The sequence below is a fragment of the Gadus chalcogrammus genome, chromosome 17, assembly GCF_026213295.1.
Source record: "Gadus chalcogrammus isolate NIFS_2021 chromosome 17, NIFS_Gcha_1.0, whole genome shotgun sequence".
In the NCBI taxonomy this organism is placed as follows: domain Eukaryota; kingdom Metazoa; phylum Chordata; class Actinopteri; order Gadiformes; family Gadidae; genus Gadus; species Gadus chalcogrammus.
Window position 1 is genome coordinate 16,827,133 of NC_079428.1, and position 25,556 is coordinate 16,852,688.

At 44.7% G+C, this 25,556-nt stretch overlaps 1 protein-coding gene, 1 non-coding gene and 1 pseudogene across 2 annotated transcripts; 1 reads left to right on the top strand and 2 right to left on the bottom strand.

The window, feature by feature from the left end:
* Positions 1–317: 317 nt before the first annotated feature.
* trnan-guu (transfer RNA asparagine (anticodon GUU)) lies at positions 318–391 on the bottom strand. The gene has a single exon. It is a non-coding gene; the product is annotated as a tRNA-Asn (tRNA).
* Positions 392–4,521: 4,130 nt separating this feature from the next.
* Positions 4,522–25,556, top strand: LOC130369643 (NACHT, LRR and PYD domains-containing protein 12-like; the record flags this gene model as incomplete). Its single annotated transcript, XM_056575134.1, has 11 exons — positions 4,522–4,668; positions 7,614–7,715; positions 7,787–7,900; positions 8,213–8,323; positions 8,527–10,136; positions 10,342–10,518; positions 17,171–17,344; positions 17,813–17,986; positions 19,619–19,790; positions 21,943–21,976; positions 25,087–25,556. Coding segments are annotated over exons 5-11 (2,766 nt in total), but the record flags the coding sequence as incomplete, so codon positions are not given.
* LOC130370367 (protein FAM133-like) lies at positions 20,111–21,633 on the bottom strand (annotated as a pseudogene).

Genomic DNA, 25,556 nt, shown 5'->3' on the forward strand with positions numbered 1-25,556 from the left:
TGTGTTGGCAAAAAATATATAGCAAAATATGGCTTTCAAGAAAAAAACGATTTGGATGTTATGATCGTAAGACAAGGTGAAATGGATAATATCTAATCTCCTAAATACTTCAAATTTCTAGAAAGTACTTTAACCAGATAGCTCTTCTTTCAGACAGTCCGTACTCAAGTCAGCAGGAGTACATGGTTAGAAGGGAAATGACAATAGTTCTGTCTTGATTAACTGCTTCTACTCTTGGAAACAAAGTCGATTTTTTCGCTTAACAAAGGTTACAGGTTTAGGCTAATGGACATCCTGGTGGTCAGCTAAAATCAGCTCGTCCCTGGGTGGGCTTGAACCACCAACCTTTCGATTAACAGTCGAACGCGCTAACCAATTGCGCCACAGAGACCAATGACAATAATCACATGTGTATTGAAAAAATGGGAACAACATTTTCGCAACAAATGAATCTCACTCAACCATTGAAACAGTCAATGGCAATGAGATTGTATTATACCCTGGTATGCTAGAATACCATAGAATACTAAGGAGAATAGCCATGCTTTCAAAGTCATGCTATATTGCTTATTATATTATATTATATTTATTGGTTTGCCGCCACAAACCGTAGTTGCAGCTTATTATCAATCTTTCTAGCTGACTCCATATCAATGCAAAATGTTGTGGCTCGAACACGCACAACGGGAGTACAGGATTGGAAGGGAATTGACAGAGCAGTTCTATCAAATCTTCTCTTGGTAACACAGTAGATTTTTTCACTTAACAAAGGTTAAAGGTTTGGGCTGATGCTTAGCCTGGTGGTCAGTTAAATTCAGCTCGACCCAGGGTGGGCATGAACCACCAACCTTGCGATTATCAGTCGAGTGGCGAGTGTGGCTCTATGATCGAGCAGAACCAAGAACTACTCATTTTCCTTTTTTGTTCCATCAGATGGGCTAGTTTAAATGTATATAGCACCCAACGTGGGGCTCGAACCCACGACTCTGAGATTAAGAGTCTCATCCTCTACAGAAGGAGCTAGCCGGGCTTTCCAAGACAGCATTAAAAAAAACTCTAAATCTGCGTTAAATCTCCTCGACATTGATGTCTTTAAATGTTGGTTGACTGTGTCTGAGAGCGTCAGCAAAACAAAAGACCACACACATGCCTCATCTAATATAGAAATTCCTCAAACTATAATCTGAAATCACACAGTACTCCTCTATGGCAGCCTATATATGTAAATACAAGCAGTCATTTACTCTTGTTGCTGCCAGATGAAGTCGGTATGGTTGACAGGTTTATATTTATTTGTCGACTACCATAAAATGGATTTATACGTCAGATTCAAGATGCAGGGGCTGTTCTGCGGGTGCAACTCCCAATCTGACCACGGATTGCGGATACCCCTTTACTAAACAGGATCAGGGCAAAGGTCTGAACGTGTCCCTGTGAACCTGAGGGCTGTGTTGTCTGGAGCCTTGTGCTCCTGGTAGGGTCTCTCATGGCAGAGTGGTCTCAGGTGAGGGGCCAGACTAAGAATGGTTCAAAAATCTTCAATGAATAACGGAAGAAGAGGAGATGTGACCCGGCCCGGAGGAAGCCCGGGGCCCCCGTCTGGAGCCAGGCCCAGACGGAGTGCTCGATGGCGAGCGCCTGGTGGCCGGGTTTGCCACGGAGCCCGGTCGGGCACAGCCCGAACAAACTACGTGGCACCCCCCCTCTCTTCATCCCATGGGCCCACCACCTGTGGGAAGAACCGTTGGGGTCGGGTGCGCAGCCACATGGGTGGCAGCGAAGGTCAGGGGTCTCGACGGACCAGACCCGGGCGGCAGAAGCTGGCTCTGGGGACGTGGAACGTCACCTCGCTGTGGGGAAAGGAACCGGAGCTTGTGAGGGAGGTGGAGCGCTATCAGTTAGATCTGGTGGGGCTTACCTCCACACACAGTCTCAGCTCTGGTACCGTCTTCCTGGATAATGGTTGCACTCTATTCTTCTCCGGAGTTGCCGAGGGCGTGAGGCGCCGGGCGGGTGTGGGGATACTCATAAATCCCCTGCTGAGCGCCGTGGTGTTGGAGTTTACCCCGGTAGACGAGAGAGTCGCCTCCCTGCGCCTAAGGGTCGTAGGGGGGAAAACTCTGACTGTTGTTTGTGCGTATGCACCAAACAGCAGCTCAGAGTACTCAGCCTTCTTGGAGACCCTGAATGGAGTCCTGAATGGGGCTCCAGTAGGGGACTCCATAGTTCTGCTGGGTGACTTCAACGAGGCGTGGAAGTCACCCAGAGGCGTGGTGGGGAGGAATGGCCTCCCTGATCTAAACCCGAGCGGTCGTTTGTTATTGGACTTCTGTGCTAGTCATGGATTATCCATAACAAACACCATGTTCGAACATAAGGGTGCTCATAAGTGTACCTGGTACCAGAGTACCCTAGGCCGAAGATCGATGATCGATTTCGTGATCGTGTCATCTGATCTGATCTGATCTGAGGCCGCATGTTTTGGACACTCGGGTTAAGAGAGGAACTGTCAACCGACCACCATCTGGTTGTGAGTTGGATCAGGGAATGGGGGAAATTTCCGGATGGACCTGGTAAGCCCAAACGAGTAGTGCGGGTGAACTGGGAACGTCTGGAGGAGGCCCCCGTCCTAGGTATCATCAACACACACCTCCGGCTGAGTTTTTCTGGCATTCCTGTGGAGGTTGGGGGCATTGAGCCGGAGTGGGCGGTGTTCAAAGCCTCCATTGCTGAAGCTGCGGTGGCTAGCTGTGGCCTCAGGGTCTTAGGCTCCTCAAGGGGCGGTAACCCTCAGACACCGTGGTGGACACCGGTGGTCAGGGAAGCCGTCCGATTGAAGAAGGAGGCCTTCCGGGATATGATATCCTGGAGGACTCCTGACTCGGTTGCAGGGTACCGACAGGCTCGAAGGGCTGCAGCTGCTGCCGTCTCGGAGGCTTAGCAGCGGGTGTGGGAGAAGTTCGGAGAGGTCATGGAGAAGGACTTTCGGTCGGCACCAAAGTGTTTCTGGAAGACTATCCGGCACCTCAGGAGGGGGAAACGGGGAACCATCCAAGCTGTGTACAGTAAGGATGGGACTCTGTTGACCTCAAATGAGGAGGTCGTCGGACGTTGGAAGGAACACTTTGAGGAACTCCTGAGTCCGAATAACACGCCCTCTATGTTGGAGGCAGAGCTCGAGGTTGATGGTGTTTCGTCGTCAATTTCCCTGGTGGAGGTCACTGAGGTAGTCAAACATCTCCGCAGTGGCAAAGCCCCAGGGATTGATGAGATCCAGCCAGAAATGCTAAAGGCTCTGGGTGTTGAGGGGCTGTCATGGTTGACACACCTATTCAACATCGCGTGGGAGTCGGGTACCGTGCCAAAGGAGTAGCAAACCGGGGTGGTGGTTCCCCTTTTCAAAAAGGGGGACCAGAGAGTGTGTGCCAATTACCGGGGTATCACACTTCTCAGCCTCCCTGGTAAAGTCTACTCCAAGGTGCTGGAAAGGAGGGTTCGGCCGATCGTCGAACCTCAGATTGAAGAGGAACAATGCGGTTTTCACCCCGGACATGGAACTACGGACCAGCTCTTCACTCTCGCAAGGATCCTGGAGGGGGCCTGGGATTATGCCCATCCGGTCTACATGTGTTTTGTGGATCTGGAGAAGGCATATGACCGGGTCCCCCGGGAGAAACTGTGGGAGGTGCTGCGGGAGTATGGGGTAAGGGGGTCTATCCTCAGGGCCATCCAATCTCTGTACTCCCAAAACGAGAGCTGTGTTCGCGTCCTCGGCAGCCAGTCAGTTTCGTTCTCAGTGGGTGCTGGTCTCCGCCAGGGCTGCGCCTTGTCACCAACCCTGTTTGTGATATACATGGACAGGATATCGAGGCGTAGTCGTGGTGGGGAGGGGTTGCAGTTCGGTGGTCTGAGGATCTCGTCACTGCTTTTTGCAGATGATGTGGTCCTCATTGGATCATCGGCCTGTGACCTTCAGCACTCACTGGATCGGCTGGCGGCCGAGTGTGAAGCGGCTGGGATGAGGATCAGCACCGCTAAATCTGAGGCCATGACTCTTAGCAGGAAACCGGTGGATTGCTTACTCCGGGTAGGAAATTAGTCCTTAGCCCAAGTGAAGGAGCTCAAGTACCTCGGGGTCTTGTTCGCGAGTGAGGGTACTATGGAGCGTGAGATTGGCCGGAGAATCGGAGCAGCGGGAGCGGTATTGCGTTCGCTTTACCGCACCGTTGTAACGAAAAGAGAGCTGAGCCGCAAGGCAAAGCTCTCGATCTACCGGTCAATCTTCGTTCCTATCCTCACCTATGGTCATGTGTGTGTGTGTGTGTGTGTGTGTGTGTGTGTGTGTGTGTGTGTGTGTGTGTGTGTGTGTGTGTGTGTGTGTGTGTGTGTGTGTGTGTGTGTGTGTGTGCGTGTTCGGTTTCCCAGAAAACACGTGACCCGCGCTGAGAGGTGCGGCTCCTACTCTCTCTGTGAGTCAAACCGCTTCCGCTCGGTTACTTCCTCATCTAAAAGTTTTGTCGCAGCGAGGAGCCTTTCTTTCTCCGCTTTGAAAACCTTTCGCCTGATTAACTTGTTTTATAAACACTTTAATCTCAGTTTCTTCCCTTACATTTATTATTTTATAACTTTATACCGCATGGGACGCATTTTAATTAGATAGTAGATAAGGTAAGAAAAGATAATGGACAATTTACTACCATTTATATCGTCTTTAGGTTACTGGTATATAATAATGAGTTTACTGTAGAGAATACAAAGTTAGTTCATGTTTCACTGCTTTTCTGACCCGTGTGATAAATTGAGTGTGTGATATGTGTTCATAGCGACTAGCGACAGTCCAGACTGTTGCTGGACTGTACCACTTTCACAGGGGGGTTCCTGTGGGCCGAGACTCGATTCCTATGGCTTAAAGCACAGCTGGGACCGTAGAGGGAGAGAAAGAGACTCGTTGGTCATAAGGATACCCTATCGATGTGTTGAGCCTCACCAAATATGGGATCTGTGGTTCAATAAAGTGACAGAATTCAGAATTTGTTCCAGCAGAGAAATTATTTAAACGTTCTTTACTTTTTTAATTTTACCACAAAGCATTTTTTAAGTCTTTGACTCTTTTGTATATCTTTTTTGTATTGTAGTTTAAGCACAGTTACAGTCTCCAAGGTGTTTAATCCTCATCTCTCACTTCTCATCTGCTGTACACATCTGTACTGTAGTGAGGGCAGTGTGGTTACGTTGACGGTCTATGACGTCCATAATGCTTTAGTGTGACGCAGTCACAATGATCTCTCTCAATAAACAGCTAAAGTTCAGGAGGCAAATGAAGTGATGGATGAGTTGTGTTTGTGTCCAGGTCTCCAGTCTACTATGGATGAGGAGAGAGAGGAGAGGGGTCCTACCTCTAGGACAGGGCTCTACAGTGCGCCCATTTCACTCGCATTTGCGAGTGAATATTTCGGCGTGCGAACGAGAAAAACAAAACAGAAGCACGCGTGCGAGTGACTTCTCCACAGCGCACTATACTGTGCGTTCACACCAAACGCGAAGGGGCGAAACGATTCCATACAAAGCAGCGATTCCATTTGCAGCGCGACACTTTTGCCCGGCACGGGCGAGCGCGTTCACGTGGATTTCAGGTGGATTGAAATATTTAAACTTTGCCGCGACATTCGCGTGATGACAGCCAATCAGCGTTCAACAGCGTGGCCACTGAGTGACGTGCGTTACGTAACAGCCAATCAGTTTTCAACCGGCCAACCGTTCCCTGCAGTGCAGTCCGGGGTGAACCGCAGCATGGAGGAGAAAGTGATTGCTGCCGTTTGCGACTCCCCGAGCTCTATATAGAATAGTATATTATATAATTTTATTGTATTGTATCAGAGATGGAAATTAACTTTTTTGACCACCAGCCACTGTGGCAGGTAGATTTAAAAATCTACCAGCCATTCATCTTTTTTACCGGCCACTTTTTATACGCTATATATTTTTTTTGTACATTTTAAACAATATAATGGTAACAATAGATAAGAAAAGTGTTTTTCATACACATCAGTTGGTGTTACGATGACAAGTTTGGGGATAATTCATCTATACAAAGTATTTTCATTAAAAAACAAATTGACATATTAACAATAAAACATGCATGGCTACACCATCATAAGTCGGAAGGAACATTTGTTTTTTTATAATGTGACTGCATACAAATGTGTCCACAGACATGGTAACTAACGTATGATAGTAAGCATAATTGGCCCTTAACACTAATATTCAGAAAAAACCAAAACACTGCCTTAAAAGGCTATTGGCTTAAGCAATACAAGTAGAGGCATATACTTGAACTTTATACTCTGAACTTTTAAACGTTGCAAACGTGCAAACTATATTTATGTGGCATTCAGTCCAATGCTGAAAATATATCTGTGGCATTCAGTAGGCCAATGCTGTGGTAAAGTGTGTAAAGTATGACCAAGTGTTTCTTTCTGTTCAATAGATGGAACTTTATCAATCCCCTCTAGGAGGAATTTGTTAATGTTTGTCCCTATAAAACAATAATGGTAAAATAATAAATACAAAACACGACGGTAACTGTGTAAGTCAAGCCGTCCAATCCGAAGGCTCTACCTAACCACTCCCCCTATTCACTTCCACCAATGCAAAGCGAACAGAACTGAGTAGGGGAGGGCGTAGCCTAACTAGTTTGTGAACGACCCAGAGAAACGCAACGCAAATTCAATGTAAACATGTATGAGGCTTTAATAAAATCCCGGACGATTTTGAAATTCCGCAACACATTTCAAAAGTGTCTCAAAAAGAGGGCATGTCCGGGCAAAAGAGGACGTCTGGTTACCCTACGTATGGGAAACCGATTTGATCCCTACCTGTAACACTGTTAAATAGCGGCCCAAATTGGTCATTTCTCTGCTTGAGAAATGCGAAGTGTGGCGTGTGCATGGGTTGAATTTTGTGTGTCTCACGCCGAATGCGTGAGACTTGAGAGCCCTGTTATCGATACATTATCCCGGGTTCTGACAGTCGCAATTCAGCAAAAGAGGCGTAGAAGAAGAAGGGGGCCCGATGTTGACGGTAATGGTTGTGGAACTGTGCAGCGCCGTATAACAAATAATGACCACGAGGTGTTATCCCCAACATTCTGCCATTGTTATGTTTCAACAAGGTTGAACCGACCTGGTCCTCCGGGACATAGCCAGGGCCAGGGGCCTTATCAGTGTGAGAGTGCGTCTGTTCTCTTGTTATTCATATATCCCCTTTTTGTATAATACTCGCCCCAACCCTTTGGTTTGACGAGAAGAGGGTTCGACAGCCAAGGAACAAGTCATCGACCACCGGGTCCACTATAGATTATTCAACCTAAGTCTGTATCTCGCTGTATTACATCTGGAATAAACCATCTATTCAACCCTCTGATCCAACCTGTCAAGCTGCTTTGATTTCAACTTCAAGAATTACTACTACGACTGAAAATACACAACGCAGAGTCTGTCCGAACAGTTTAGAAATAAGCTGAAATCTAACAGACTGTTGTCCATCTCAGAGCTCAGCAGTGATACTTCATGACTCCATCATTAGTCTGAGTAACAGCTGTGTGTGTGTTGAAGGCCAGAGAAGCAGCAGAGAGCAGACTCCCCTGGACCCAGCCGTGTCTCCATGAAGAGCATACGTAACCTGTTCAGAAAAAATAAGCAAATTAATGAACAAGGGTAAGAATTTATCAGATATTATAGAAACACAGTGTCTATCCTACATCCATAAACCCTTGTTTTTCTTGAAGAGTCCAGCAGCAGAGAGCAGACTCCCCTGGACCCAGCTGTGTCTCCATGAAGAGTGACCGCTCTATGGATTATCCTCCTGAATTTAAAGATGGACGGCCCTCCAGAGAGGAGAGGTAGGAGTTTCAAACAGACTGGAGTGGCTCAAAACGAACACAACTTTTTCAAAAAAAAAAAAGTGTGTGTGTTGAAGGCCAGAGCAGCCTTCAACACACACACTGCAGGTGGCTGCAGAGGTGGTGTTGGTGGAGAGGTAGATCTGAGTGTCATCAGCGTAACAGGGAAAATGGAGGCCATGTTGGCGGGGGATTTGACCGAGTGGGAGGATGTAGATGATGAGAAGCAGGGGACCAAGTACAGAGCACCAAGGAAATGATCAAACGATATCCACAAATCCTAACCTCCAGATGGTGTTTGTTTTTCAGAAGAAGGCAGCAGAGAGCAGACTCCCCTGGACCCAGCTGTGTCTCCATAAAGAGTGGCTGGTCTATGGGTCATCCTCCTGACCTTAAAGATGGACACCCCTCCAGAGAGGAGAGGTAGGAGTTTCAAACAGACGATAAAACAGACAAGTTGGTTGTTCAGACTACTGATACTGATGTTTACAGAAAAATGTGTGCGTGTGTGTGTGTGTGTGTGTGTGTGTGTGTGTGTGTGTGTGTGTGTGTGTGTGTGTGTGTGTGTGTGTGTGTGTGTGTGTGTGTGTGTGTGTGTGTGTGTGTGTGTGTGTGTGGTCGACCAGGAACATGAGGTCAGACTGATTGAAACAGCTTCCAGAAAACCAACCATGGAGGAAACACCAATCAAATGTGAAGACATCTTTAAACCCTCACCTGGACAAGATCAACCAATCAGGACAATTATGACAACTGGAGTGGCCGGCATTGGTAAAACCATCTTAACTCACAAGTTCACTCTGGAGTGGGCTGAAGGCAAAACCAACCAGGACATACACTTCACATTTCTCCTCACCTTCAGAGAGCTGAATTTACTGAAAGGGCAAGAGTTAAGCTTGGTGGAACTCCTTCATAATTTCTTCATTGGAACCAGTGAAGCAGGAATCTGCAGATACGACCGGTTAGACGTTGTCTTCATCTTGGATGGTCTGGATGAGTGTCGTCTTCCTCTGGACTTCCTGAGAAACCCGATCTGGACTGATGTCACAGAGTCCACCACGGTGGACGTGCTGCTGACAAACCTCATCAGGGGCGACCTGCTTCCCTCCGCTCGCATCTGGATAACCACACGCCCTGCGGCAGCCAATCAGATCCCTGCTGTGTGTGTTGACATGGTGACAGAGGTGAGGGGGTTCACCGACCCACAGAAGGAGGAGTACTTCAGAAAGAGATTCAAAGAGGAGACGCTGGCCAGCACAATCATCTCCCACGTCAAGAAATCACGAAGCCTCCACATCATGTGTCACATCCCAGTCTTCTGTTGGATCACTGCTACTGTTCTGGAGGACATCTTAAAAACATCCAAGAGAGGAGAAAAGATGCCCAAGACCGTGACTCAGATGTACAGCCACTTCCTGAGGGTTCAGTCCATACAGGGGGACAGGAAGTACCATGGGAGATCTGAAACAGATCCACACTGGAGTTCAGAGAGCAGGGAGATCATCCTTTCTTTGGGAAAACTGGCTTTTAACCAGCTGGAGAAAGGCAACCTGATCTTCTACGAGGCAGACCTGGCAGACTGTGGCATCGATATCAAAGAAGCCTCAGTGTACTCAGGAGTGTTCACCCAGATATTTAAAGAGGAGTGCGGGATGTACCAGGCCAGGGTGTTTTGCTTTGTCCATCTGAGCCTCCAGGAGTTTCTGGCTGCCCTTTATGTCTTTCTGCCCTTCATCAACGATGTTGATGAACCAACCTCTGGGAAAGATAAACTCCTCCTCCTCTACCAGAGTGCTGTGGACAAGGCCTTAGAGAGTAAGAACGGACACCTGGACTTGTTCCTCCGCTTCCTCCTGGGCCTCTCTCTGGAGACCAATCAGATTATCCTACGAGGTCTGCTGGGACAGAAAAAAAGATCACTGACCACTCAGATTAAAGCAGGTCTGCTGCGACTGACCGGAAGTAGGTCACAGACCAATGAGGGAACAGTGTCACAGATCAATGAGAGAACATTGTCTTACATCAAGGAGAAGATAAAAGGGGACCTATCTCCAGAGAGAAGCATCAATCTGTTCCACTGTCTGAATGAACTGAACGACCGTTCTCTAGTGAAGGAGATCGAACAGTACCTGACATTAGGAAGTCTCTCCGGAGAATCTCTCTCCCCTGCTCAACTTTCAGCTGTGGCCTTCATCCTACTGACATCAGAAGAGGAGCTGGACGTGTTTGACCTGAAGTAATACTCTGCTTCAGAGGAGGGTCTTCTCAGGCTGCTGCAATCCAAACTAAAGAAGCATTTAACATTTTTTATTTTATGAACATTTATACATTTAATTTTTTAGTATTTTTTGTTAAACTAATTACATTCCTTCATTATGGAATAACTTAAAGATTTATGTTATTTTAAAATTCCTAACTTGTTCTGTTCATTGTGTGTGTAGCCTGAATGCCTGTCATCTGTCAGAGAGATTCTGCTTTGAAGCTCTGGCCTCAGTTCTCAGCTCCAACTCCTCTAGTCTGAGAGAGCTGGACCTGAGTACCAATGATCTGCAGGATTCAGGAGTGAAGCTGCTCTCTGCTGGACTGGGGAGTCCACACTGTACACTGGAAACTCTCAGGTCAGTTTTACCCAATGGTCAAACAATATCACCAAAAGGTTCAATATCCAACCCAGTCGCCAAGAAAAAACGTCAGTGGTGTACGTTTCCATGAACACTGGATACGTAGCATTTCAACGTAAAAAATAGCGTGTTATACCTACAGTATCCACGTGTGCCGCTGTGGAGGCGGGTTTCGGGGTTTGGGTTTCACGGCTTTCGCGGCAAATTGTGGACACGATTGTTTAGGGGGGGGGGGGGGGAGACTGTTGTTGACCGGGGAAGGGGGGGGGGGGGGGAGACACGTTTGTTGAGGGGGGACGACGACACACGATTGTGGGGGGGGGGGGGGGGGGGGGACACGTTAGTTGAAGGGGGGGGGGGGGGGGGACACGTTTGTTGAGGGGGGGGAGACACGTTTGTAGGGGGGGGGCACGCTCGACAACGAGAGTTGGTTTTTATTGAACGCTCGACAACGAGAGTTGGTTTTTATTGAACGAGACTTCAACACGGAACAGCTGCGCGAAACGATGGTCACGTCACTCTTGGTGACGGTGTCGACAATAATGAACACACAGACAATGTTAATAGAACAACACACAACCACATAACATCCCGAACCCATTAACCCCACTTAATCATAACAACAAAACAAGTTAACAAAAGCCCCATTTGTCAACTGAGAACCCCAATTCCCAGAATCCCCCGCGGCTCCGGAACACGGCGTAGCTTATATTAATCTTTATTATCTGAATGGGAAATGCAATATTTTAGGACAGATACACCATTAAACGCGTTTCTAATGACATTTCTAGCGAGAAATGTACATTTTCCTTACATAATCTTCAGTCAGTGAATGTGTATGATCTTTATTAATCATTATTATCTGAATGGGAAATGCAATATTTTAGGACCGATTCACCGTTAAACGTGTTTCTAATAACATTTCTAGCGAGAAATATACTTTTTAATTGCATAATCTTCAGTCAGTGATTGTGTCTGATCTTTAGTTTTATAGTTATTAGGAGTTGATCGGCTCGCTCGCATGTTTCAATGACGTCAGGTGGCTTTCGCTAAACTAGCAGCTCACGTGCTTCCTGCGTTTGTGTTATTAAACTGTTACTTTATGTAACTTTTAATGATATCATCTTGTTAGAAACACGTATATCTGAGAGCCAACCCAGTCGCCAAAAACATACCTACGTTGACAGTGTACGTTTCGTGAACACTGGATTACGTCGCATTTCAACATAAAATAGCGTGTTATACACACACACACACGCACGCACATGCACAGACACACACACACAAGCACACACAAGCACACACACGCACGCACAGACACACAGACACAGACACACACACACACACACACACACACATACACACACACACACGCACACACGCACACGGTGCATTTCGCTGCTAAAACAACAACAAAAAAATATTCCCTCAAATATTATTACTTTCAAAACGTTGGCCAAAATGGCCAATAATATCTTATTTTTTTTGGGATGCTTCTAGGACATTTTGGGTGGATTTTGAACGGTATGTGGGGGGCAGGTTTTTTGCAGGACCTGGCAACCCTGCGCTGTTGCCCGAGATCTGGATCCACCCCGGCGTGGTGCTGTCTCCTTTTGACCTTTTGACCCCAGACTTCTGGGGGAATAGCTGAATCAATTCATTAGTCAATCAGAAGCATGTAAATATCTTTCCGGTGGGGTAAGAGGACGAACAAGGTGTCCTTCAACATCTACGCTTACAGGCGATTGCAACGGTGCCACACATGAGCATATTCGAACATGTTTAATGGTAGTAATTAGCTGTCGAAATTGGAGGCCTTAATCAATACTGAGCAGCTATTGATTTGCTTCCCGATAAAGATTTGTCACAAATGACATGTTATTTAGCATCTACACGTTGAGCTGAGTCCAATGACACCAAGAACGACACTCTAGTTAATGGTAACATGTATTTTACATGGTACACCTAGGTCTAGGACATGATCTCGGTGTAGCAAGAGGCCGAGCTTGATCTCATTGGACTCAGCTTAACGTGTAGATACTAATTAACATGTAATTTGTCAAAAATCTCCATCGGGAAGCAAATCTATAGCTGGTCATTATTGATAAAGGCCTCCAAAATCGACAGCTAATTACTACCCCGAAACATATTCAAATATGATCATGTGTGGCACTGTTGCAATCGTCTCGAAACGTCGATGTCAAAGGACACCTTGTTTGCTCTGTTGCACCACCGGGAACATATTTTCATACTTCTAATTGATTGATTCATATTTTAAGGTTCTCGGAGTGAGACTTTAAGTGGCTGCAGCAGAAGTGTTGAGACGAAAGATGATATCAAGAGATTTATAGAATATTCCCATTCACATTATGATTCTTCGTCGTAACATCCGACCAAACATCCTTCACATTCACAGAGCGAAGATTATGAAAGTCCAGGCTCAGCAAGTGCTCCATCTCGTTGCACCTGCACCCAGCGGCTCGCTTGCAAGATTTTGGCCTGAAGTTCTTCCCAGACCAACACCCTAGCCATCCAACATGCATATCTGAGAATCAGGCCTCTCTTTAATAATGACAAAAAGTTATGAGAGAAACACACATTAACTTTTTGTTATCTCATAAGCGGCGTGGTGCCGGCTCCTTTTGACCTTTTGACCCCCGACTTCAAAAACGTGGCTGTGTCTACACACCTTTAGCCACAAATGTACACCTCCATCCCACAAAAAATGGGGACTAGAAACTAACCTCTGTCTTATGTACATTTACTGTACTGTTGGAGGTCACGCCCCTTTGCCGACCTTTTCGAGATAGCTAGGGATGCTAAAATGTTTACACACATTTCCCGGGGCCCCGTGTACGACATATCCGAGATTTGGAGTTCTAGCCCTTAGAGAAAAAAAGTTTTCCCAAATGGAGTGTCATTTGGACAAAGCCCCTCAGAAGTGTAGCCTGCAAGACCTAATGGTTCAGAATGTGGTGGAAAAACAGTTTTTGAGATAGGAAGGTCCTACCGCCCTGAAATTTTAATACCTTATTCTAGGGCCTAACTGGGACCTCCGCACCGAAACTTGGCCCGGTCGGACCCCGAGGGGAGGAAGGGGGGGCCCTTCCTGCCCGAGACTTGGCCCGGTCAGACCCCGAGGGCAGGCCCCACCTTCCTGCCCTCGGGGTCCGACCGGGCCAAGTTTCGGTGCGGGGGTCCCAGTTAGGCCCTAGAATATGGTATTCAAATTTCAGGGCGGTAGGACCTTCCTATCTCAAAAACTTTTTTTCCACCACATTCTGAACCATTAGGTCTCGCAGGCAACACTTCTGAAGGGGCTTTGTCCAAATGACAGTCCATTTGGGAAAACTTTTTTTCTCTATGGGCTAGAACTACAAATCTTGCATATGTCGTTCTCGGGGCCCCGGGAAATGTGTGTCAACATTTTAGCATCCCTAGCTATCTCGAAAAGGCTGGAAAAGGGGCGTGACCTCCAACAGTACAGTCAATGTACATAAGACAGAGGTTAGTTTCTAGGCCCCATTTTTTGCGGGATGGAGGTGTACATTTGTGGCTTAATGTGTGTAGACACCGCTGGCCTGTGGCCACGTCTTTGAAGTCTGGGGTCAAAAGGTCAACAGGAGCCGGCACCACGCCGCTTATGAGATAACAAAAAGTGAATCTGTATTTCTCTCATTACATTTTGTCATTATTGAAGAGAGGCCTGATTCTCAGATATGCATATTGGACTGTTAGGGTATAGGTCTGGGAAGAACTTCAGGCCAAAATCTTGCAAGCGAGCCGCTGGGTGCAGGTGCAACGAGATGGAGCACTTGCTGAGCCTGGACTTTCATAATCTTCGCTCTGTGAATGTAAAGGATGTTTGGTCGGATGTTACGACGAAGAATCATAATGTGAATGGGAATATTCTATAAATCTCTTGATATCATCTGTCTCAACACTTCTGCTGCAGCCACTTAAAGTCTCACTCCGAGAACCTTAAAATATGAATCAATCCATTAGAAGTATGAAAATATGTTCCCGGTGGTGCAACAGAGCAAACAAGGTGTCCTTTGACATCGACGTTTCGAGACGATTGCAACAGTGCCACACATGATCATATTTGAATATGTTTCGGGGTAGTAATTAGCTGTCGATTTTGGAGGCCTTTATCAATAATGACCAGCTATAGATTTGCTTCCCGATGGAGATTTTTGACAAATTACATGTTAATTAGCATCTACACGTTAAGCTGAGTCCAATGAGATCAAGCTCGGCCTCTTGCTATACCGAGATCATGTCCTAGACCTAGGTGTACCATGTAAAATACATGTTACCATTAGCTAGAGTGTCGTTCTTGGTGTCATTGGACTCAGCTCAACGTGTAGATGCTAAATAACATGTCATTTGTGACAAATCTTTATCGGGAAGCAAATCAATAGCTGCTCAGTATTGATTAAGGCCTCCAATTTCGACAGCTAATTACTACCATTAAACATGTTCGAATATGCTCATGTGTGGCACCGTTGCAATCGCCTGGAAGCGTAGATGTTGAAGGACACCTTGTTCGTCCTCTTACCCCACCGGAAAGATATTTACATGCTTCTGATTGACTAATGAATTGATTCAGCTATTCCCCCAGAAGTCTGGGGTCAAAAGGTCAAAAGGAGACGGCACCACGTGGATCCAGATCTCGGGCAACAGCGCAGGGTTGCCAGGTCCTGCAAAAAACGTGCCCCCCACATACCGTTCAAAATCCACCCAAAATGTCCTAGAAGCATCCCAAAAAAAAATGATATTATTGGCCATTTTGGCCAACGTTTTGAAAGTAATAATATTTGAGGGAATATTTTTTTGTTGTTGTTTTAGCAGCGAAATGCACCGTGTGCGTGTGTGCGTGTGTGCGTGTGTGTGTGTGTGTGTGTGTGTGTGTGTGTGTGTGTGTGTGTGTCTGTGTGTCTGTGCGTGTGTGTGCTTGTGTGTGTGTGTCTGTGCATGTGCGTGCGTGTGTGTGTGTGTATAACACGCTATTTTATGTTGAAATGCGACGTAATCCAGTGTTCACGAAACGTACACTGTCAACGTAGGTATGATTTTGGCGACTGGGTTGGCTCTCAGATATACGTGTTTCTAACAAGATGATATCATTAAAAGTTACATAAAGTAACAGTTTAATAACACAAACGCAGGAAGCACGTGAGCTGCTAGTTTAGCGAAAGCAACCTGACGTCGTTGAAACATGCGAGCGAGCCGATCAACTCCTAATAACTATAAAACTAAAGATCAGACACAATCACTGACTGAAGATTATGCAATTAAAAAGTATATTTCTCGCTAGAAATGTTGTTAGAAACACGTTTAACGGTGAATCGGTCCTAAAATATTGCATTTCCCATTCAGATAATAAAGATTAATAAAGATCATACACATTCACTGACTGAAGATTATGTAAGGAAAATGTACATTTCTCGCTAGAAATGTCATTAGAAACGCGTTTAATGGTGTATCTGTCCTAAAATATTGCATTTCCCATTCAGATAATAAAGATTAATATAAACTACGCCGTGTTCCTGAGCCGCGGGGGATTCTGGGAATTGGGGTTCTCAGTTGACAAATGGGGCTTTTGTTAACTTGTTTTGTTGTTAGGATTAAGTGGGGTTAATGGGTTCGGGATGTTATGTGGTTGTGTGTTGTTCTATTAACATTGTTCGTGTGTTCATTATTGTCGACACCGTCACCGAGAGTGACGTGACCATCGTTTCGAGCAGCTGTTCCGTGTTGAAGTCTCGTTCAATAAAAACCAACTCTCGTTGTCGAGCGTTCAATAAAAACCAACTCTCGTTGTCGAGCGTGCCCCCCCCCTACAAACGTGTCTCCCCCTCCCTCAACAAACGTGTCCCCCCCCCCCCCTTCAACTAACGTGTCGTCCCCCCCCCCCCCCCCCCCCCCCACAATCGTGTGTCGTCGTCCCCCCTCAACAAACGTGTCTCCCCCCCCCCCCCCTTCCCCGGTCAACAACAGTCTCCCCCCCCCCCCCCCTAAACAATCGTGTCCACAATTTGCCGCGAAAGCCGTGAAACCCAAACCCCGAAACCCGCCTCCACAGCGGCACACGTGGATACTGTAGGTATAACACGCTATTTTTTACGTTGAAATGCTACGTATCCAGTGTTCATGGAAACGTACACCACTGACGTTTTTTCTTGGCGACTGGGTTGCAATATCAGAAGACATTTAACCGATTTACATCCAGAAAGGTTAGGTCATAAATACATTGTTTTCATAAGAATAACTCAACATATTTATATTTTTGTAGGCGTGACAGTTTAGACAGACATTATATTCTTAGTTTGTTAATGATGGTATAATGTGTATGTTGCATGAGATTATTATTCTGATTATCATGTAGTCAGACAGTAAAGTGCAGTTAGAGTTGTTTAATAAAGTTTAATAACGACCTATTAATAAAACTATGTTTAAGTGAAGTATAATGATAATTTTTGCTTGATAATTTAACATCTGTGTGAAATCTTTGTCTTGATATTTTAAGATCCAGGTTATTCATATTATTTATTATTTCATGTATTTTTCTTGATAAAAAAACTGGTTACAATTCTCCTATCATTTAATTACAGTTCCTAACATGTACTGTTTATTTTGTGTGCAGGCTCAATGGCTGTTGTCTGTCAGAGAGATGCTGTGAATCTCTGGCCTCAGTTCTCAGCTCTAATTCCTGTAGTCTGAGAGAGCTGGACCTGAGTACCAATGATCTGCAGGATTCAGGAGTGAAGCTGCTCTCTGCTGGATTGGGGAGTCCACACTGTACACTGGAAACTCTCAGGTCAGTTTTACCCAATGGTCGAACAATAACACCTAAAGGTACAATATCAGAAGACATTTAACAGATTTACATCCAAAAAGGTTAGGTCATAAATACATTGTTTTCATAAGAATTACTCAACATATTTATATTTTTGTAGGCGTGACAGTTTAGGTACACATTATATTCTTAGTTTGTTAATGATGGTATAACATTATTATTCTGTTTATCATGTAGTCAGACAGTAAAGTGCAGTTTGAGTTGTTTAATAAAGTTTAATAACAACCTATTAATAAAACTGTATGTTTAAGTGAAGTATAATGATAATTTTTGCTTGATAATTTAACATCTGTGTGAAATCTTTGTCTTGATATTTTAAGATCCAGGTTATTCATATTATTTATTATTTCATGTATTGAAAAAAACAGGTTATAATTCTCTTATAATTTAATCACAGTTCCTTACAGGTTGTTTTTATTTTGTGTGAAGGCTCAATGGCTGTCATCTGTCAGAGAGATGCTGCGAAGCTTTGGCCTCAGTTCTCAGCTCCAACTCCTCTAGTCTGAGAGAGCTGGAGCTGAGTACCAATGATCTGCATGATTCAGGAGTGAAGCTGCTCTCTTCTGGACTGGGGAGTCCACACTGTACACTGGAAACTCTCAGGTCAGTTTTAATCAATGTGCAGATACACCACAATCCATATCAGAGAACAGTTATGTTACTCAGCTGATAACTCAGTACCCGTGGTGACCAGATTAATGACTATGGTATCATAGAAATGCTACATCTTGTTGTTGAGGTGAATATAGTTATAGATCCATATGCTTGCAAATTTTTAATAAAAACAAACCTGAACACAAAATATAACGATAGTGTCTCCAGTGTACAGGACGGTGATAGTTGAGAGCAGGGTGAAATACAGGGGGTCTTGGGAGGGTCTGAGACCTCTAGTTGGACCCCTAAGACCCCCTCAAAGCCTCAACAGCTACATTTTGGAGGGTCTATCAAAATATATATTTGAAACTTGCAATTGTCAAACAAAATGTATTTTAAAAGCCTAATATGTCCAGTATTCATTATTCAAATTACAAAACATTTATTCACAAATATGAATTGGTTCCAGAATAACATTGTCATATTGCTAAACCAGGATGAAGAGATAACTCACTATTTTAAACAATTGTAACCATGTTCAGTAAATTTGGTTATATTGATGATATTTGGGTTCAAACAATAGGATTGGTTGATATCGAGACTTCGGGGTCATCTGGGAAGGGTGAGACGTCAGGAGTGAGTGGGAAAAAGGAGAGAGAGGGGAGAGACAAAGGAGGAGAGTACTTTATTCTCTGTAGAGATCGCCCAGCTAAATGTTGTTTAGACATTTACTTCTTAGTTGTTTGACGGTTAAAGGAGTACGGGAGAGAGAGTATGTGGGGATGGTTTTATTCGTGTTTCTGTTTGTGTCGGGATGTTTTTGATGGAAACCATAGTCTTCTCCACTCCCTATAATGGTACCGGGACTTTTTAAGAGTTTAAGAGTGAAGAGTCTATTGTGTTGCAACACTGAGCCCAGACAGGCCTGCAACGTTTATGACGACATATCACTGACAAAAGGCGCCAGCAAACATGACTTCCCGGCCGCACAAATCATTATTGTAAACACTTTAACTGCACTTGCGGTTAGCAGTTCTTTGATCACGAGAGCAACAATAGACGATTCAATGAGCGCGCACGTAAAGTGAAGCCGCACACAACTGACACCCCTACACCCGCAAATGCTGTCTTTGCTCTCTTTGTGTTTTCCTGCTCGCTGTGATATTTTTCTTCTCTCAACAACACAATGTACATAATATTGGAATGAAACTTCTCATACAAAACATCTAGATGCACTGATAACATGTATTACAATACAATACACAATATACTACAATAAATGTAACATTAATATACGAATTGCTTTACAAACCTTTCGTTTTCTTCATCGAATCAGGATGGACTATGCACTATGTGCGGTTATTACAGCCTATATGTTTGGTCCCCTGTGACTATGTGCGGATATTACAGTTTATATGCTGATATTCGTCAGAAACCCTACAAAAACATATTAAATAACATACATTTTAAACCCAATATACAATAACATTAGGATCTAATGTATTGACTGATATATTTTTGTTAAATGAATATAACATCGCTAATAAAAGATTTCAACACAGAATTTCAAAAGTAAATTACTTATTTTAAACACAGTTTCTTGATATTCTTGTATTTTAAACATGTTTATTTTGTTTAAAGGCTGAATAGCTGTCATCTGTCAGAGAGATGCTTTGAAGCTCTGGCCTCAGTTCTCAGCTCCAACTCCTCAAGTCTGAGAGAGCTGGACCTGAGTACCAATGATCTGCAGGATTCAGGAGTGAAGCTGCTCTCTGCTGGACTGGAGTCCACACTGTACACTGGAAACTCTCAGGTCAGTTATCAGCCTCTTCTTCAAACTGGTTATTCTAGCTTCCAGTATGTGTTGCTCCTGCCTGATGCATTTATTTTGCTCTTTTCGCTGCTGACAAAACACTCCCTTGTTCTACACAATGTTAGAACCTGTGAAGAAACGTTCTTAACGTACCAAACAGCGTACTTCTCCTGACTCTAACTGAACAATATCTCGTTGAGTTAGGTAGCTATTGAGAAAGGAGCATTTGTTCCTTTGTTCCTGTTTCACATCCAAGTGAAGGAACTTCTGCTGTCTGTGATGATGTAATCTCCCCACTTCCTCTTCCTGTTGTCAGACTCTCAGGGTGACACTGCTTTGTCTCTGTAGTGACTGATTTGTCCTGAGTCTATAGTGACTGATCTGTCCTTCTCTTCACTGCTTCTCTTTTTCTTCTTGGCCTCAAGAGCCTCTTCCCCTTCAGAGACCACCGAGGACCCTGAGGAAGAGTCCTCGTGAATTCGCTCCGCCTTCCTCTTCCTGTGCCGGCTCTTCTCGTCCTTCTCATCACCTTCCTCCTTGATTTTCTTCTTCTTCTTGCTCTCCGCATCAGACTCTGCAGCCGAGCCGTCCGAAGCTTTCCTGGCCAACGACTACTTCCTTTTCCGCTTCTTCTTTACACTCTTCTTTTCACCCTCATCATCAGACTCTGAGGAGGAATTGCTGGAGGAATCAGAACTCGATGAGGAGGAGGAGGAAGATGGAGAATGCCTATTGGATTTCTTCTTTTCCTTCTTCTCCTTCTTTTTCTCTTTCTTCTCCTTTTTCTCCTCCTTCTCCTTTTCCTTGTCCAATACTTTTTTGTCCTTTTCTTTGTCTATTACATCGATCTCCTTTTCTTTGACTGCTATATTGAAGATCTGTCCTTTCGTTTCATTCCGATATTCATCACCTTTGGTTTGCCTGCTAAACTTTTCTCCTTTGCTTTGTCTGCAATTCTTTTCTGCTTCTCCTGCTCTCTCTCTCGGTCGGCCAACAGTTTCTCTCGGTTCTTGGCCAGCTCCTTCTTCCAGCTTTCGTTCATTTTCTCCTCAAAGTCTGCCAGGGCTCTGGATTCTTTCTTCTTCCTTTCCAGAAGCCCCTTCACCTCCTCCCATGTCGGCCGAGGTCTGCTCAAGTAGTCCTGGATGCTAGGTCCTGAGCTCGTCGGTCTAGAGCGTGAAGCAGAGATGGGGTTGACGTATTCTCCTTTAAATTATGGGTTCTTGTTCAATTTCCGTTTCAGGCTTTGTAGACGTTGCTCTCCCTGGTATCGATTGTTAGGCAATGTTGTGTCATCCTTCCTGAAAGGTAATTTAAGACTATAATGTCCATCCAGAATTTTGGCCGAATCATCTGCAATTTTCAGAAAGCGCCTGTCCTCAACTGACATTTCCTTTACTTCCTCACACAACTTTTCACTGAAATCAGTGTTGTACTGAGCAATTAGCATTTCGTGAAGATTATGTACCGATATCCTATTGACTGTGTGAGCAGGCATGACATTGCTCGTTCCTGCCCCTAATGGACCATTCACTACCCATCCAAGCAATGTTTTTATAGCATATGGGCCGTCTCCTTCACTGTTTATAATTTGCCAAGGCTCTATTGCTTTGGGTGCATTTGTGCCAATTAGCAAATCAATGTCTGCATTAATAGTGGAAATTTGGACATCTCTAAGGTAAGGCCACTTTGACAGAGCTCTCTGGTTTGGTATGTTACTCTTAGTAACGGGAATCCTTGATTGTGTGTATGTCTCTGGCAAAGTTATGAATGCATCATCCTGAAGTCCACTTACTTCCAAGCCAGTGATGACGTTGGTAGCCACAGTTCTCTCCTGACCCATTGTACGTAGCAGAATGTTTGTCCTTTTTCCTTGTACGTTTAACTGCTGCATTAATTTATCCGTACAAAATGTGGCAGAACTGCCAGGGTCAAGAAACGCATATGTTTGTATGACTGCACTGCCTTTGTTAGATTTTATCTTCACAGGTACGATTGGCATCAGACACTGATCTTCACCGGCCCCAGTATGGTTGCCTGCTTTGAGAGAGATCTGTCCTGTGTTCACCTTTTTAGGTTACTCCTTGTTTGTTTCCTTAGATGTTTCCTGCCTTTCCACTCATTTTTTCTGCTCCACTTTTCCTATGTGCAGTGCTGTAGGATGCGACCTGTTGCAGATGATGCAGGTGAGACGCTGTATGCAGTCCTTACTCATATGACCTGTAACAAGACATGCAAAGCAAATTCCTCTTTCCTTCAAAAATGAAATCTTGTCAGTGTGAGGTTTCTTTTTGAACCATGAACAGCTACTGAACGCATGTTCTCCTGAGCAAAACAGACAGAATGGCCTCTGTTGGACTGTTGCAGCATTGCTCCTTTGTTGGGGAGAATTGGGATTGACATTAATGGTTGCTGCACTGGCTGTGAAGCTTTTGTCTGTGAATTGGGATTTCACAACACTTGAGTGTGTCGGCCTTACAGTTTGGCTTGAGTGTGTGGGCCTTACAGCTCTTGGTGAGTCGTCTTGTATGTCACCAAAGACAGGATCCATCAAGATTTTGACTTGTCTTTCAATGAACTCTACTAAGATCTTAAATGTGGCTCTGCGATTGGTTGATTCTTGAAAACTACACGCTTCAGCTCTCCATCTTTCTCTTAACTTGTAAGGCAATTTGCCGACTAATAATTTCAAATTAGAAGCCAAATTCAATTCGTCCATGTAGGCTATTTCATTAATGGCGTTTAAACAGCCTCGGAGATACAGACCAAAGGACTTTAGTGTCTGGGAATCTTCAGCTCTAATGGGGGACCATGACAATGCTTTCTTGATGTATGCACTGGCTATTTGGTATTCATTTCAAAAGTGCTCGTGGAGCAATTCTTTGGCCTTTGCAAAGCCTCTATCTGGGTCTAAGAAAAGACAAGTTTTAACCAGCTCTCTAGACTGACCGGATGTATATTGCTCTAAATAATACAATTTATCCTTTGCATGTTCAATTTTGCTCTCGATGATATGCTCAAATGAGGTGACAAACGAGATGTATTCAGTTGGATCATTATTAAATACCTTCATCTCTTTTCGTGGCAAAAATGATTTGTCCTGTTGCCTCCCCAGTGAAGCTGTGATCTCATTTTGCCTCTGTAGAATGCTGTAGAGATGAGCGGTATCCTGTGGGTTTCCAATAGGAGGTTCAGGAGGAGCCGTTGGTGCATCGCTTGTGTGGCGTCGTCCTGAGTGAGGCTGTAATGGAGGCCCTTGGGTTTGTTCAGCCGTTTGTGAGGGCCTTGTTTGGCTAGAGGGGACGCGGGGTTGTAAAGGCTCATAAGAGGTCTTCTTAAGGGGTTGTGGATGAGAATGCATAGGTTGGGCATAAGACATATACTTTGACTGATCTGGCTCTTTTAGGGCTTGAAGCTGGACTGGTCGTGGAGAATGAGCTTTAAGTCTGATACTTGCATCTTGGATTCCTTTAGTATGAACATTTTCCAGTTTTGGTTCATATTCCTTTCCAATAACATAAGTTCCTTTGTTTTGAGTGTTTTCTCTAAATACTCGTTCATTCCATCTCCTATTGAGCCATGGCTTTCAGTTTTACTCAATATATTGAGTTTGGCATTAGCAGCTTCCAATTCGTATTTGAGGGTTTGTTTCCTCAAATTTTCTTGTCTCTTAGACAGTTCTGATTCTTCGGCCTCTATAGTATGCTTTTGTTTAAGAGCCTCCAATTTGACTTCTAGCACGGCCCTCTCCGCTGCCGCGCGGCCCACAGCAGAGGAGGTGACTGAGGCCTTTGATCCTGCGTCGGACGCGTTTTTAGAATGAGTTATTGAAATGCTGTCCTCTGGGCCTATTTCACCTTCATCGCCATTCTTATCACATGCCTTTAGCCAATCATCTACGCCCTCCATAAATATCATAAGGCTTTCTCTCTTGGGTTTAAACCACGAGTTATTATCGAATTTGCGATCCTCTTCCCTCAATGTATTTTGATATTCCTTATGAATAGCTTCCAACTCAATTAACAATTCCCCAAACGTATTAACATTTACAATAACCTTCTTAACATTCGATTTATCACTCATCAAGTCCTCAATCAAGTTCATTCGGCGAGTAACCCAGCCAAGCTTTATCCTTCTGGCATTACGCAAAGCACCCTCCCTTTTAACAACATTTTCCATATCTTCAGTATTGGTTTGCACAACCGGGTCTTCGGCAATTTCCGAGCCATCAGCCATATCAATTCCATAAACTACAACCTTCTTAATAAATCAAACCTTTTCAATAAATAATATTACTCCCTACTTGGGGTAATCGCGCTGCCACTGCGTGCATCAGGCTATTGCGTCTTCAAAACGTCTTCTAATAACTTAAAGTCCGCCAAACTTGCTTCAAAGTCAGTCCATAATTCAAATTAAATTGTTTTCTAACGAAATCCTTGAAACCTCGGCTCATAGAGCACTATAGGAGTCGTTCTTAATTGTTGCAAATTAAAAGAGTCCTACACGCTGTGCCGGAGTTTGTTTGGTTTCAAGTTGCTTTGTTCCTTTGCTGCCCGGTCCTGGTGCGACTTTGGGATTCCAATCCAAGTGATCCATTAGGTTGTCCAAGTCCCAAAGCGAGCTTTTTGACTAATGTAGTGACTGATTTGTCCTGAGTTTTTCCTTGTCACTCGGTGACGACTGAGGGAATCCTTGACGCTTGTATATGTTACTTGCAATAAACCAAAAAATGAAGATCCACGAAAAATCGAGCGTTCCAAACATCGGTGGGGTTTAATGACCAAAAGGAAGGTTTTACAGATGCATTAACTAAATAATTTACAATGAGCAGCATGCGCACAAAAAACAAGCAAGCAAGCAGAGACAAGGTCAAACAGCTGTGTGCTCTCAGTCGGCCACACCTCCTTCCCGGTCTCCTTCCTATTTATAGCCTTTGACCTGCAGAGGGCACAAAATCTCGAGCAAGTAATACAGAAGAGGCATGCATTGAAATCAAAGTAAGGCTGAAGAAGAAGAGAGAGCGATCACAAAAAGAGTCTGAAAGAGAATAAAAAGAAGAAGAGCAGCCTGGATCCAAGGAGAGATGTTTGTTGTTGTTATTTTCATAATATTGTTGTTTATGTTTTCATAACGTTGTTGTTGAGGTGTGTATATCTATGAATGTGTACCTATGTATATGTATGTATGTGTTCATATCTATGTATATGTACACAGAGCGCAGGAGAACAGTACTAGTGATGATGATGATGAGGATGAAGAGCGGTTCAGCAGCTCATCATGTCTGGTTCTCCCTCAGATGCCTGTGACCTCACACTGGACCCCAACACAGCCCACAGAGAACTCTCTCTGTCTGAGGACAACAGGAAGGTAACGTGGGTTGGAGTGGACCAGTCGTATCCGGATCACCCAGACAGATTTGACTCCTGCTCCCAGGTGTTGGGTAGAGAGGCTCTGACTGGCCGCTGTTACTGGGAGGTAGAGTGGGAAGGACGGGTTGGTATAGGAGTGACATACAGAGGAATCACAAGGAGAGGACGGGGTGGTGACAGCCTGCTTGGACAGAACATCAAGTCCTGGTGTCTTGATTGTTTTGATGGTCTTTACTCTGCCCTGTACAACGGTACAGAGACAGACCTCCCCCTCCCCCCCGCTGGCTCCACCAGAGTAGGAGTGTATCTGGACCGGCCTGCTGGCTCTCTGACCTTCTACAGAGTGTCCCCAGGTGGAGGAGGGTCCTCAGACACACTGACACACCTCCACACCTTC